Here is a 14,352-nt window from a genome sequence, read left to right on the forward strand (position 1 = left end):
TCATGAGGTGCCATCTTTCCCATGGCTCCACATCCCATTCCCATGGCTAGTTCAAATCTCACTTGCCCATTCCTACTCTTTTAACCACAGTTTATTAAGCTGAATGCCTAGTCAAGTCATTGTCATCTGATTGTAGCCAATCCTGGTCCTACTCAAGAGTGCACCGGCTGAAATTAAGGTCCGTTAATTTCACGGAGTCTGCTCAGAGTAGAACTTGGTTGGATACAACCCAACCTGTAGGCCAGTATATAACAAACTCCCCCAGCCCAACGAATGGTGGCAGATTGTTCGGTACAGTATACAGCAAAATGTTTGACCAAGAAATCACCAGTAGAAACAAGCCAAGCGCTCTCTGTGAACGTTCAAATGACTTCTGAACATTTCCCAGGGTAGGTCTTGCATTTGACAACTGACGAGACTCTACTGAATGCAAAACAGCCAGGCTGCTATCTACAGGGCACCTCCTGCCTTCACACCTGCGGTAGGTCAAACGCTTCCGCTGTCAAAACCCAGCCACTTAATCTCCAAGGCTCTTGCTATCAAGCCATAACTCAGTAATTCTGCAGAAATCCCCCCCAAATGATTTAGACACTCCAATTTTGGTAGCCAAGAGATTAAATAACTTATTCTTCTTATTTCCCTCTACGCCTCAGGCTCCTGCCTCCCTCTCAATAAAGCATGCTTGTCATTTTGCATCTTATAAGGGTCTGCACTTTGCTTATGGACTTGCTGGGATTTTTTTTGTGGGGGGGGGGGTGAGGTGTCCTCAGTAAGATTGTATACTACCTTGGGGGTGGGGTGGGGACAACAACACTAGGCTCTATAACCTTGGAGTGTTCTGGACAAATGATAAGAAGTATCTTTCTTGGTTAGTGTGTTCTACAGCACAACCTGACACCTGACAAATAGGCAATTCCCAAAGTGAAATTACATCTGTCTACCCAGATCACAGGCTAGGATAGTGAAGGACATTTGCCATTTAAAGCAGCCAGCTCTCTAAGCCATTGCAATTCCAGGCCCGCGTTATTGACAGAAGCAATTCTGTGGCAAGCTGAGGATAGACCCAACTTGCCAAATTGTTTAATCATTTCAACACATCCGTGCTGCCCGCTCAGGCACTTTGACAAAGGACAAAAAAGAAAACCACCCCCTGCTTGTTTAATCAAAAAGTTAATATGTGAATGAACGAGGAGAAGCTTATTGCGGATGCAAAGGATGAAGAGAATACATTCAGCATTGTCTCTGAAACGAGTCTATTGTTTTGGAAAACAAAGGAACAGAATAGGTCTGGCGATCGCGTGCAACTTGCGGCCAACATATAAGCTTATTAGTTTAAATAGTGCTTTTGAAACAAACGAGAGGGATGAAGCTAAAGATCGCGTTGGTTATTTTGACCCAACGGGTGGATTTTTGCCTTTATTACTTTTGTAGCTCTTGGTCACGTGAAGCACTTCTCTCTGCTCATTCATTCTCCAATAGGATCTCCTCCTTTGTGGCTCCTCCAACTAGCCTAGTCTTCTCCCCTTCTCATCATTCCTCTGGGCTCTGGAACCACTATAACCTTTCCAGCTCCATTCTCCTAGCTATCCTGCATCTACTGGCCAGCTGCCTTCTAAAGTCTGCTCTTCCATGATGCCAGAATTAAACAACCTAGTGCCCTTCAGAGGTCGTAAGACTCCAACGGCCAGCATGGCAGATGGTAAGGGAGTGGTGGCCCTAGAACCTAGAGGGCATCAGGTTGGCTATCCCTGCCCAAAGCTCTTGGGTCCATCTACCTCTTGGTCCTTCTGCCTGCCCTGTCCCTGTAAAGCATCAGAGCTGCTCAACCAATGGCAGTGAGAGAAGCTCAGCCAATCGTTGCCAGAGACCTCACTACAAGAGGTACATTACACTCAAACCATTGTCCTGGCTTATCAATCATGGGTTTTGTAAATACATTGTAGAAGTGATGCAATTATTGACCAAATGTCTTGGGGGCGGGGAACTGAAGAAGGAGATCACACTCCTATGAGAGAAAATGGATCTTGTCAGCCATGCCAAGGCAAGATAAGCATATTGGAAAGAATTCATTTTTAAAAGCAGGGGTGGCCTTGGTAGAGAGGCTCTGGAGGGGGCAGGTTTGAACAGTTCAAAAGGAACATAAAGCAGGTCAAAAAGCTTAAACTGTCTTTGACATGAATATATTTGAAGCTATTAAGCAGCTGGACAGAATAAATAAATATTTTATTCATTAACACTTGAAGGCTTCATTCAGAAAAAAACACAGATTCCCAAGGAGAAGCCTATTCTACAAACAACATCTGCTTTCGTTATTTTTCTTGAGCCATCTGCTAGATGATCATGAATGCTCTAGCCACATTTCAATAGCCACTTATGATCCATTAAGTGTCAGATTGCAATATTCAATGTGTAGACGGCAGCTTATCTCTTCCTTTTCAGTTTATCTTACTATGGCGCCATTTGTTCGTAAAGGCAGACGTGAGGGCAACTTGCCCCCCACCTTTGTAGAAACCAGAGACAACCTTAGAAGCAAAATAAATATAAGAATCATAGAATTGTAGAGTTGGAAGGTACCTCGAGTATAATCTCTAGTCCAACTCCCTGCAATGCAGGAACATGCAGACAACCCATATGGGGATCGAACCCAAGACCTTAGCATTATCAACACCACGCTCTAACCAACACTGGCTATCTGCTGAAACTGCAGGCATCTCCAAACAGGAAAACAGTGGCCAAAAGCGCTGCCTACTGGGCAGAGCAGCAGGGTACTCCCCAGATATTATTGGACTACAACATTGACCCCTGATCAATGGCCATCCTGGATGAAGTTGATGGGCTCTGGAGTCCAGCAACATCTGGAGGGCAGTATCTACCAACCCTGAGGGTCAGAGTGCTATGCTAGGGCCAGATCCACATTCAAATCCTCACTCAGCCATGAAACGCATCAGGCAATTTTGTGACACACACACATTCCATCTAACCTACCACAGATTGTTTCTGTGATGATAAAAATGGAAGAGTACTAGGTAAACTACCCTGAGCTCCTTGCAGGAAAAGACAACATTTTTTAAAATGTAAAGACATGAATGTTAACAAAACCCATGCTTAAAACAAAATCTGTCAGTTTTTACAAGTGATATCAAATTTGGTTCTTGTAATTAATGTAAGTATCATATCTCTTAAAGATTATGGGCAGTGTTCTGCTAGCGCAAGCACACTTGAATTTTTCCTCTAACTCTCTGGAGCAGATTTAGGGCATGTGCTGAAAGAAAAGGAGGAAGTGAAGTTCTGTTACACAGCCAAAAGCACTTACACGAGAACAGTTTAGCTGAATATCTTCTTTGCTGCTTTTATAATGGCTCAAGCTTTAAAAATATTTGACAATATATGATCAGTCAACTGGCCAAATCTGTTTTGACCAGTCGAATGCCCAGCACTAATAATGTAATGCACCAGGAACTTACCAAAGAGTTGAGAAGGATTGGCATTTGTAGCTTTTTCATAATTAGTAAGTCCTTCATAAATAACTTTCCCAACAGCTGCATAGAGACACTCCAGTTCTTCATACTTTGAGGCAACACTTGAAGTACCTACGCCACAGTTAACAATAAACCGAACAAAAGATAGATTCATATGTATTTATTTCTGCTGACTTTCATTCAAACAGTGAGCACATGGACACAAATGCCCATACCTGGATTTTACACTGCTACTAGTAAATTCAGCCCCTGGCCTGAAGTTTCCCATCCCTGATGAAGATTGCTGAAGATCAAGCTCCCTCAACCTCAGCCCCCCAGATGTTTTTGGCCTACAACTCCCATGATCCTTAGCTAGCAGGACTAGTGGTCAGGGATGATGGGAATTGTAGTCTCAAAACAACTGGAGGGCCGAGGTTGAGGAAGCCTGCTGAAGACCTCTGGAGAACCTGAAAGCTTGTCCACAGCTTTGTGGCATTTTAGTGGGCGTAATAAAGATATTGCCCTCTTGTGGGACTTGGAATTCTTTGTTAGTGGGTTTCTGCAACAGACTGAGGACTTCTCTTCACATTTCCTACCTGAAATGTAGTGAGTTCACAACCATACATTTCTCCTAGTTGCAATTTTAAGATTTCTTACTTACTCTTCCCTCTCATCCCCTGTTAGCTAAAGTCTAGCTTTACACCCAATTTCCCTTTCTTGTCTTATTAAAATAGCCATGTTTAACAACTGAAAAACTGCACCTTCAAAGCAGAAAAATGGTAATTGCAAAAGACATTAAATTTATGACATGCATTTCTTGAGCCAAAGTAATAACTGCCACAGGTTATTAAGTTTTTATGCCACTGGATAATGATGTATTTCTCATGATTACTTATTTCAACTTTTTCTTTTAATTGGGGTTGAAAGTGCAAATATTAAAAAAAAAACAGTCCATAAAAACCAGCACAAATGAGAGGATCGCATATTTGGAGATGTTTTGCCCTTTCCCCCTGATCACACAAGGTTTTTTTCTAAATAAATAAAGCAGGGAGCAGGGGGCTGCCCCTCCCCAACATACTTGGTTCTGTAGGAAAGTTGCTCATTAAGCGAGAAAGGAGGCTGTGGACAGCTCTTAGAACTTTGGTGTTTCCACATGTCATGCAAGAGGCAATCCCTCGCTGCAGAGGTTTGAAGCTACTCAGAATAGCTGGAGACTGGAGTACGGTAAGGAGGAAGCTGAGAACCTCCAATCCAGTACAGATATTGGCAAAGTTGGCCTGGTTGGGCTGTTCCTGGAATAAGACATCAAAAGACAGATAAAAGATTAGCAGTCTCTACCATACTCACATACATGCACACAAACCCCACATACAAGAAATCCACAAGAAAGTGACTTCAGGATTTAATGTGAGGGTTTTAATTCTTGCATCAATCATGTCCAAACACTTCAGGGCTGTGCGGCAAAATACACCCTATTCCTGAGCAGAATATGCTCCTTGAACATGGTCAGAATCATATTTAGAATACACACATAGAATGCAGGGGAGTGGGATTGCGCCACGATCTCCATTTCCAACCTCTTTACATTTGTTGGTTGTGGTCACATGGTCTGAGACACTGCAGTCTTCATCCAGGTAGAGAGACACCAAGGTACTGAACACCTGGAGGTCAGAGATGGAGAGCTCACTTTGTGATCCCACTCCCTACACATCCCTTCCGACCAGCCAACACGTTTTCTCTATGGTCGATCAAACTCTCTGAAAAGAAGTTGTCGTTCCACTGAACCACACAGGAAAACCAAAACTATTGTACGTTCATTTTTTGTCCTTAATATTAAAGAATAATGCATTATTAAAAGTAGGGTTATATTGTTCACTTGATCTTTTTTTTAAAAAAAGATTCACTGAAAAGATGTTAGGAAGCAGATTTAAAGCCAAAGCAAAGACTACCCTTTTCTCAATTTACAAACGTATTAGTAACTGCTGATTAGTAACTGCTCACCATTTAAAGAGAGCTTCCTGGCTTTTTCCTCCATGTAGGACAGAATGCCTCTACAGGAGTAGCCAGTGTGATGCCTTCCAGAAGTTGTGCTACAACTCCCATCATCCTTGATCATTGGCCATGCTGGATTGGGCTGATGGGAGTTGTAGTACAACATCTGGACAGCAGCACATAGGCAACCCTTGATTTAAGATGCCAGTTGCAACACAGGCACACATGGTCAGTATACTTCTTGCTTCTGCAAATTTACTGGCATACCTGGCTAAAATACATGACTTTTAAGATTTTTCCAGTAACAGTCTTAATTAAAACATGTAAATAGGTATACTTCTTGGGTAAGAAAGGTTTGTTTTCTTTCCTGCATGTATGCATGCCCTAATTTTTATCTTCACCACCTCCATTTGGACTTCAAGAGATTGTTACGAAAGGAAATAGGATAGTCAGTACCAGGCTCCAAGTCAAATTCCCCTTGACGATACTCTTTGAATGGAAGCTGGCCATTTACCACAATTTAGAAAGAAATCAAATAAAAATTTCTCTGGGTCAGTAGCTTAAGAGTGACCTTGTCCATATTTTGTCTGCAACTGCAGTGTGCAGCTGGAATCTCCTATATGAGCCATCTGGAGCTATTTTCTCTGCAACTCCTCTCTGCTTGTGACTTTTCATGGCCTGAACTGTGCAAGCTGATTTGAGAGGCAGGGGAGACCCTCACAGGTAGATGATTTCACTATGCTGGGCAAGTCATCTTAAATAATTTTGCTACAGGTTTGCAAGGGACAAGGATCCCCTAAAATTCCTGGGTGCCAGGTTCTCCCCATAATCTCTGAAATTTGTAAATGTGGGGTTTGATCATTGAATGCAGCAAGGCATTAAGACAGTGTTCCTCAAATGGTGGGCGTTGTAATCCTTAATAATAAAAAAGTCCTTAATAAAAGCTGGAGACCCACAGAGCCTAGGGCTAGCCGATCAGAAGGTCGGTGGTTCGAATCCCTGTGACAGGGTGAGCTCCCGTTGCTCGGTCCCTGCTCCTGCCAACCTAGCAGTTTGAAAGCACAAAAGTGCAAGTAGATAAATAGGTACCGCTCCGGCGGGAAGGTAAACAGAGTTTCCGTGCACTGCTCTGGTTTGCCAGAAGTGCCTTAGTCATGCTGGCCACATGACCTGGAAGCTGTACGCCGGCTCCCTTGGCCAATAAAGCGAGATGAGTGCTGCAACCCCAGAGTCATCCTCGACTGGACCTAATGGTCCTTTACCTTCTACCTTAAAAAATAAGTCAAGCCAGCTTCCTCAGGAGCTTGGCTTAGAGAGCTGCCATCAAAGGACAAAGGTAGGTGATTACACAGTCATTACCCTGACAAAACATGAAACTTTCAGCAAAAGACAAGAAAGGGAGAGTGCCAGGTTTACAAGGGGCTTGATGTCACCACAGGAGAAAGTGTCTTTAGCAAGAGGCCTTTGAAATGGAAGATGCCAGGGTGATGGGGGTGGGGGATACTGGAAGCAGAACGGGAAGGGTTGCTTTTCTGCAAAGGCTTCTGGGAAGAAAATGGAGGAAATGGAACTCAATGTGCACTGGTTGGAAGAGGCTGCACCAAAAGACAGGCCCATGACCAGCTACCACTTTGGACCAAAGCTTGCTGAAGCTATGAGAGAAGCAATGAGATAGACTTTGAGGGTTTAATGAGCCCCCTCCATTGAAGACTTCAGGTATAAATATATGTAAGATAAACCATATTTCTAAAGACTCCAATATCTGATGTTCCTCTTTCTAAAGCAATGAATTATTATTATTATTATTATTATTATTATTATTATTGGTAATTATTAATTATTATTTTTTTATTTTATTGATATGCTACCCATCTTACTGGGTTGCCCCAGCCACTCTGGCCAGCTTCCAGATTTTTTAAAAAACACACAATAAAACGTCAAATATTAAAAACATTTCTATGCAGGGCTGCCTTCAGATGTCTTCTAAAAGTTGTATAGTTGTTTATCCATAGGGCGGGCGCCACAACACAACCCCTGGTTAAGTGCCAAAACCTCTGGAATCCCTTGCTACCCCTCGGCAGATATTGGGGTGGCCTTTAACACAATAAATAAAGGCTCTACATTCAGAGGACACTCAATTACGTGTGATCTATATATATTCCAATTATTCTATGGAAGCTTACATTCTTACCACATCTGTGAAAAGATCTGCCATAAGGGCTCCACCTTTCCAACATTTAAATGTATTAAGGAAGACTGTCGCATTAAGCTGGGCTGGTGCTAAGTACCATTGCTGGAACAATTTATAGCAATTTTTTTTTCCAAACTGAGGGTTTCAGTGATCCTGCTTTGACAGAGTGAAATGATTCGTAATCATTTCTAATCCCTACCTTTACACCAGGGTGTGCTAAGGCACAATTTGCAGAGGACCACTATTTCACAGGTTACGAGCAATTGCTCTTCAGGTCCCCTTCCTGGCTAACTCCGTAATTTGAGCAACTATTAAATCGGCACCTATCCATTTCCCTTAAAAAAGCGGTGGGGGTGGCAATAGTTCAGCGCGTGTTGATGACATTGCTATGATAACGTGAGATGTAAGAAGTAACCATACTAAATATTCTGCTGCTTTTCTTTCTCCCAGATGAGAAATTATGTCCTCTCCCCCCACACAGGAGTGAAATCTCTTCACCTCTTCACAATATATGAAATGGTACCTCTGATGTGACCTTAAGGAGACTGGCACACTGGTCCCGTTCAATTGGAATTTTATCAGAGGGGCCATTGCTCAGTCAGTTTGCACCCAGGTTCATTCTCTGGTATTTCTAGGCAAAAGAATCAAGTAGCAGGTGATGGAAAAGACCCAAGATCCTGGAGAACAGCTGCCAGTCAGAGCAGAACATACTGGGCTAGATGGAATCATAGAATGGGAAGGGACCCCCCAAGAGTCATCTAGTCCAAGCCCTCTGCAATGCACGAGCCTCGCCTAAAGCATCCATGGCAGATGGCCATCGAACCTCTGCTTTCAAACTTCTAAGGAAGGAGAGTCCACAACCTCCCAAGGGAGTCCGTTCCACTGTCTAACAGCTCTCACTGTCAGAAAGTTATTTTCCGAATATTTAGTCCATATCGCCTTTCTTGTAGCTTGAAGCCATTGGTTCACGTCCGACCCTCCGGAGCAGGAGAAAACAAGCTTACTCCATCTTCCACGTGACAGCCCTTAAGATATTTGAAGACAGCTATTGCATCTCCTCTCAGTCTCCTCTTTTCCACGCTAAACATACCCAACTCCCACAACTGTTCTTCATAAGGCTTGGTTTCCAGACTTTTGATCATCTTGGTTGCCTTCCTCTGCATATGTTCCAGTCTGTCAATATCCTTCCTAAATTGTGGTGCCCAGAACTAGACACAAGACTCCAGGTGGGCTCTGACCAAGGCAAAACAGAGCGTGACTACTGTTTCCCATTATCTGGACACTATACTCCTGTTGATGAAGCCTAGAATAGCTTTAGCTTTTTCTGCTGCTGCATCATACTGTTGACTCATGTTAAGCTTGTGGTCCACCAAGACCCTAGATCCTTTTCACATGTACTGCTAGTAAGCCAGTTGTCCCTCATCTTGGGGGACAAAGAGACTAGCCTGGTATAAAACAGCTTCCAATGTTTTTGCTCATCTCCTCATCTTTAGACACAGAATTCAGTGTCAACATTTGTCAACCACAGTGGAGCAGGCTGTACAGTGGTACCCCGCAAGACGAATGCCTCGCAAGACGGAAAACCCGCAAGACGAAAGGGTTTTCTGTTTTGGAGGCGCTTCGCAAGACGAATTTCCCTATGGGCTTGCATCGCAAGACGAAAGCCCATAGGGAAATGCTGGCGGTCGGGAGCAAAGACTTTCGCCCACAGCCGGCCTTCAGAAGAGGACCTCTTCTGAAGGCCGGCGGGGGGCAAAAGTCTTTGCTCCCCCCCGCCTGCCTTCCCCCCACCTGCCCCGGGCGATCTTAAAATGCTGGCGGGCGGGAGCGAAGCGTTCGCTGCCGACCCCCAGCATTTTAAAATCTCCAAGGGACAGCAGAGAAGTCTCTGTCCCGGGGAGGTTTTAAAATGCTGGGGGTCGGGAGCGTTCGCTGCCGACCCCCAGCATTTTAAAACGATGTTCCGAAGTGGGGAGGTGGGGCGGGAACATCTGCCCCAGCCGCCCCACTTCGGAACGATGTTCTGAAGGGGGGAGGGGGGGCGGGAACAGCTGCCCCAGCCGCCCCACTTCGGAACGATGTTCTGAAGGGGGGAGGTGGGGCGGGAACAGCTGCCCCATCCGCCCCACTTCGGAACGATGTTCCGAAGTGTGGGGGTGGGGCGGGAACAGCTGCCCCAGCCGCCCCTCTTCGGAACGATGTTCCGAAGGGGGGAGGTGGGGCGGGAACAGCTGCCCCATCCGCCCCACTTCGGAACGATGTTCCGAAGGGGGGAGGTGGGGCGGGAACAGCTGCCCCATCCGCCCCACTTCGGAACGCTGTTCCGAAGTGGGGAGGTGGGGCGGGAACAGCTGCCCCAGCCGCCCCACTTCGGAACGATGTTCCGAAGGGGGGAGGGGGGGCGGGAACATCTGCCCCATCCGCCCCACTTCGGAACGATGTTCCGAAGGGGGGAGGGGGGGCGGGAACAGCTGCCCCATCCGCCCCACTTCGGAACGATGTTCCGAAGGGGGGAGGGGGGCGGGAACATCTGCCCCATCCGCCCCACTTCGGAACGATGTTCCGAAGGGGGGAGGTGGGGCGGGAACAGCTGCCCCATCCGCCCCACTTCGGAACGATGTTCCGAAGTGTGGGGGTGGGGCGGGAACAGCTGCCCCAGCCGCCCCTCTTCGGAACGATGTTCCGAAGGGGGGAGGTGGGGCGGGAACAGCTGCCCCATCCGCCCCACTTCGGAACGATGTTCCGAAGGGGGGAGGTGGGGCGGGAACAGCTGCCCCATCCGCCCCACTTCGGAACGCTGTTCAGAAGGGGGGAGGTGGGGCGGGAACAGCTGCCCCAGCCGCCCCACTTCGGAACGATGTTCCGAAGGGGGGAGGTGGGGCGGGAACAGCTGCCCCATCCGCCCCACTTCGGAACGCTGTTCCGAAGGGGGGAGGTGGGGCGGGAACAGCTGCCCCATCCGCCCCACTTCGGAACGCTGTTCCGAAGGGGGGAGGTGGGGCGGGAACAGCTGCCCCAGCCGCCCCACTTCGGAACGATGTTCCGAAGGGGGGAGGTGGGGCGGGAACAGCTGCCCCAGCCGCCCCACTTCGGAACGATGTTCCGAAGGGGGGAGGGGGGGCGGGAACATCTGCCCCATCCGCCCCACTTCGGAACGATGTTCCGAAGGGGGGAGGGGGGGCGGGAACAGCTGCCCCAGCCGCCCCACTTCGGAACGATGTTCCGAAGGGGGGAGGTGGGGCGGGAACAGCTGCCCCATCCGCCCCACTTCCGAACGCTGTTCCGAAGTGGGGAGGTGGGGCGGGAACAGCTGCCCCAGCCGCCCCACTTCGGAACGATGTTCCGAAGGGGGGGGGCGGGAACAGCTGCCCCAGCTGCCGGGCTTCGTAGCGCTGCTGCGAAGCCGGGCGGGGGGGTGGGAACACCTTCTGAAGGCGGGCAGGGGGCGAAAGTCTTTGCTCCCCCCTGCCTGCCTTCCCAGGGGCTTTTAAATCGCCCCGGACAGCGGAGAAGTCCTCCGCTGTCCGGGGCGATTTTAAAATGCCGCCCGCCAGCATTTTAAGATCGCCCGGACAGCGGAGAAGTCCTCCGCTGTCCCAGGGTTTTTAAAAATGCTGGGGGTGGGAAGAAAAGCCCTTGTCCCCCCCCCCCAGCCTTCAGAAGAGGTCCGGGGACAGACTGTCCCCGGACCTGGTCTGAAGGCGGTTTCCCTAGGAACGCATTAATTGATTTTCAATGCATTCCTATGGGAAACCGTGCATCGCAAGACGAAAAACCCGCAAGACGAAGAGAATTGCGGAACGAATTAATTTCGTCTTGCGAGGCACCACTGTACAAGTAACCCACACTGGGCAATGTATCATTGAGTCTGAGAGTGAAGAAAATTTGTATAGTTGCTGCACATTCACGCTGCATCTTTATGTCCTCTGTGTTCAACAACAGAATGACTGAACCCAGACGTCTTCTATTCAGCAAGCTTGCTGATCATTCTTCAAATCAATTCCATTTGCCTGATACCAAACAGGCCTCCAGTCAAAACGATCTCCCTTCGAGCAGAGGGAAGCAAGGCTCCCTTTTTATTTGGCTCCCAATGTGTGCTGTCTTTGTTGCACGACACAAGAGCTTCTGACAAGTGCTAGAATAATAGATATGCATTCAATTATTCAGAGCGGGGAAGGTAGGCCAAAGATAATTCTTACGGCGCTGTGTAATACTGTTTCATTTGTAAGAAGGAAGACAATGTGCAGAGTAGCTGTTAAGTAATTCAGTTTGATCTTCCCCAGCGCAACTAACATTCGTTACTAAGCACTGAATTTTAATGGGAATGCTCTCCAGTTGACTTATAGAGCAATCAGAGGATGGCATGTAAAAAAGCTGTAGGTTTTCTTCTAAAGTCACCATAGGGGAAATGGTTGAACTCAAAAGCCAGTGTACCAAAAAAAATCAGAACAAAAACCTCACAGTCACAGTGGCCTGCAAGAAAAGGTTAACCAGCAGTTCAGCTGCTGTAAGACGAAGAAGCTGAAAAGTTAAGCATCCATCACAGGACAATGAATCGTAGCTCAAAAAACCACCTCAACTGCAACCTGGAAATGTGAATGCGTCTCCTGCTATGAAAATTGCTTTCTTTACAAAAAAAAAAAAGTGTCAAACAAACATATCCAAGAAAAGAACTGTGATATAGTTGTTTGTTTGTTTGAGTGACCCAATTTCACTGCTGAACAAACATTTGCAGGTTGCCTTCCAAGCGTCGAGCAACCACCACCATCCCAAAAATAGAAGCGAGGGGAATGGCAACTACCCTCCACTTGATGAGAAGAGTGCAGGGTCTCTCTCGCCTGTGTTCCAACCAGAACTGCTAGTGGTCAAAGTTGATGAGAGTTTAGTCCAGCAACAACTGGAGGACCTCAGGCTCCCCAACCCTGTTAAGAGTGATAGAGTATAACTGAGGAGACCTCAGCCCATAATCCACTCAGTCATGAAGCTCATTTGGTGACCCTGCGTTAGTCATTCTCCTGCTCATCTGCCTCACAAGGTTGTTGTGAGAATAATCTTCCACATTACTCTGAGCGCTCATTAGAGGAAGAGCGGGACAAAAATGTAATAAAGATATAAAATGCTGTTAAATTAATAGGGAGGAAAACACATGAAAAGTACCAAGGTGAATGCCCCACAGATCCCTTATATCACAAATGACTCCCCAAAAAGTAGGTTTTTAATGCCCGACTACAATTTGTTGAGTAAAGGGGGACAGGTGGGAGAGCAAGGCCTCCACTTTTGAACCACTTAGCTTTTACCTAAAATCAGTCCCATGCAGACTGGGAGAGGGGCAGCCAAGTACAGTGGAACCTCAGTTTTCGAATCTGCAATCCATTCCGAAGTCTGTTCGACTTCCGAAATGTTCGAAAACTGAGGATCAAAGGGCTGTCGGCAAAGTGAATGGAAAAAATTGAGAAATGCGCCTTGGAAGCCATTCAACTTCCGAGGCTTGTTTGAAAATGGAAGCATTCACTTCCGGGTTTTTGGCATTCGGCTTCCGAAATGTTCGGCAGCTGAGATGTTTGAAAACCCAGGTTCCACTATACACTTGCTCTGGGCCTTGGAAGGCTAAGTTGGGCAACAGCGGGGGGGTGGGGGTGTGCCAGTGACTGGCTGTTTGTTTGTTTGTCGAGTTTCAACATTATTTTAACAAGACTCCCATCCCGGACCTTGGACAAGTTCTCAATGGGCCTTCCTAAAACGTAGCTAATGAGAGCAAAGAAGAAGAGCTTATTCTCTCTCTGGCTGCTCCTTTTACCTCTCTAGGGAGGCCTACCTTGCATATCAAGGTATCAAGACCCATAGCTGGTACTCTGTGAAAGAAACCATTGTGTCAACGGATTCGTAGCGTTTTCAGGACTCGGGTGTCTATGCAGTCTGAAAATAAACTATGAACTCATCTATAGCCTAATTGCCACATTTTGCAATGCTAGCCGCAGTCAAGAGATATTTATTTTATTCATTAAATAGACATGTATAGTATAAGCTCTATGCTATACACATCAGCTAATGAATAAAATAAATATTCCAGACTGGTGCTTATAACGCAAAATGTGGCAATTAGCATCCAAACACAGCAACGGATAAGGCTATTGCTCATACCACTGGTATTCATTAGGCAGCTGTTAAGGGTCAATTTGGATGCAGAACATGTTTAATGGAACACATTACTGGTGTGGATAGATGTTTAAAGATAGCAGCTTCCCTCTCCTGCAGCTGTCCACATTTTCAGATTACTTTTGCATGCTTCAGACACACACATCCCACCACAGTCGCATAGCCTAGTTCCCAAACCAATTCTCCCATTTTCCAACTCTTTTCTACACACATACAAGCAGCAGCAGTGTCAATGTTTTTGTTGTGGTGGTTGTTGTTGCCACAGAGGTGTTTGGCAAGGCTGGCCTCAAGGATACAGAAAAAGAGCCAAGGGAACAAAGCTGCAACAACATCCCTGTAGGAAACACAAGGGCTCCAGGCCACCTTTCTTGACACATTCACTCGTTCTTTCATAAAATCTATAGCGTCTTGTCTCCTCTCTAGGCAATACTGCTCAACAGCGGCTAACAAAGATCCAACCTATAAAATGAAGTAAATAAATGTGTATCCAATTAAGTCCTACTCAGAGCAGACCTATCAAAATTAAGGGACCTGAGATAGAAATGTTGATTAATT

General features: G+C 46.6%; 1 protein-coding gene across 4 annotated transcripts in view; it reads right to left on the minus strand.

The window, feature by feature from the left end:
• TRRAP (transformation/transcription domain associated protein) overlaps positions 1–14,352 on the minus strand; it is a 176,230-nt gene that overhangs the window by 94,576 nt on the left and 67,302 nt on the right. For all 4 annotated transcript variants that reach the window (XM_081169303.1, XM_081169302.1, XM_081169300.1 and 1 more), the window contains 2 exons: positions 4,537–4,750; positions 3,465–3,590 (listed from right to left, as the gene is read on the minus strand). In XM_081169303.1, coding sequence (XP_081025429.1) covers positions 3,465–3,590; positions 4,537–4,750 — 340 coding nt within the window. The remainder of the gene's footprint in view (positions 1–3,464; positions 3,591–4,536; positions 4,751–14,352) is intronic.

The sequence above is a fragment of the Podarcis bocagei genome (genome assembly GCF_964188305.1).
Source record: "Podarcis bocagei genome assembly, chromosome: 14".
In the NCBI taxonomy this organism is placed as follows: domain Eukaryota; kingdom Metazoa; phylum Chordata; class Lepidosauria; order Squamata; family Lacertidae; genus Podarcis; species Podarcis bocagei.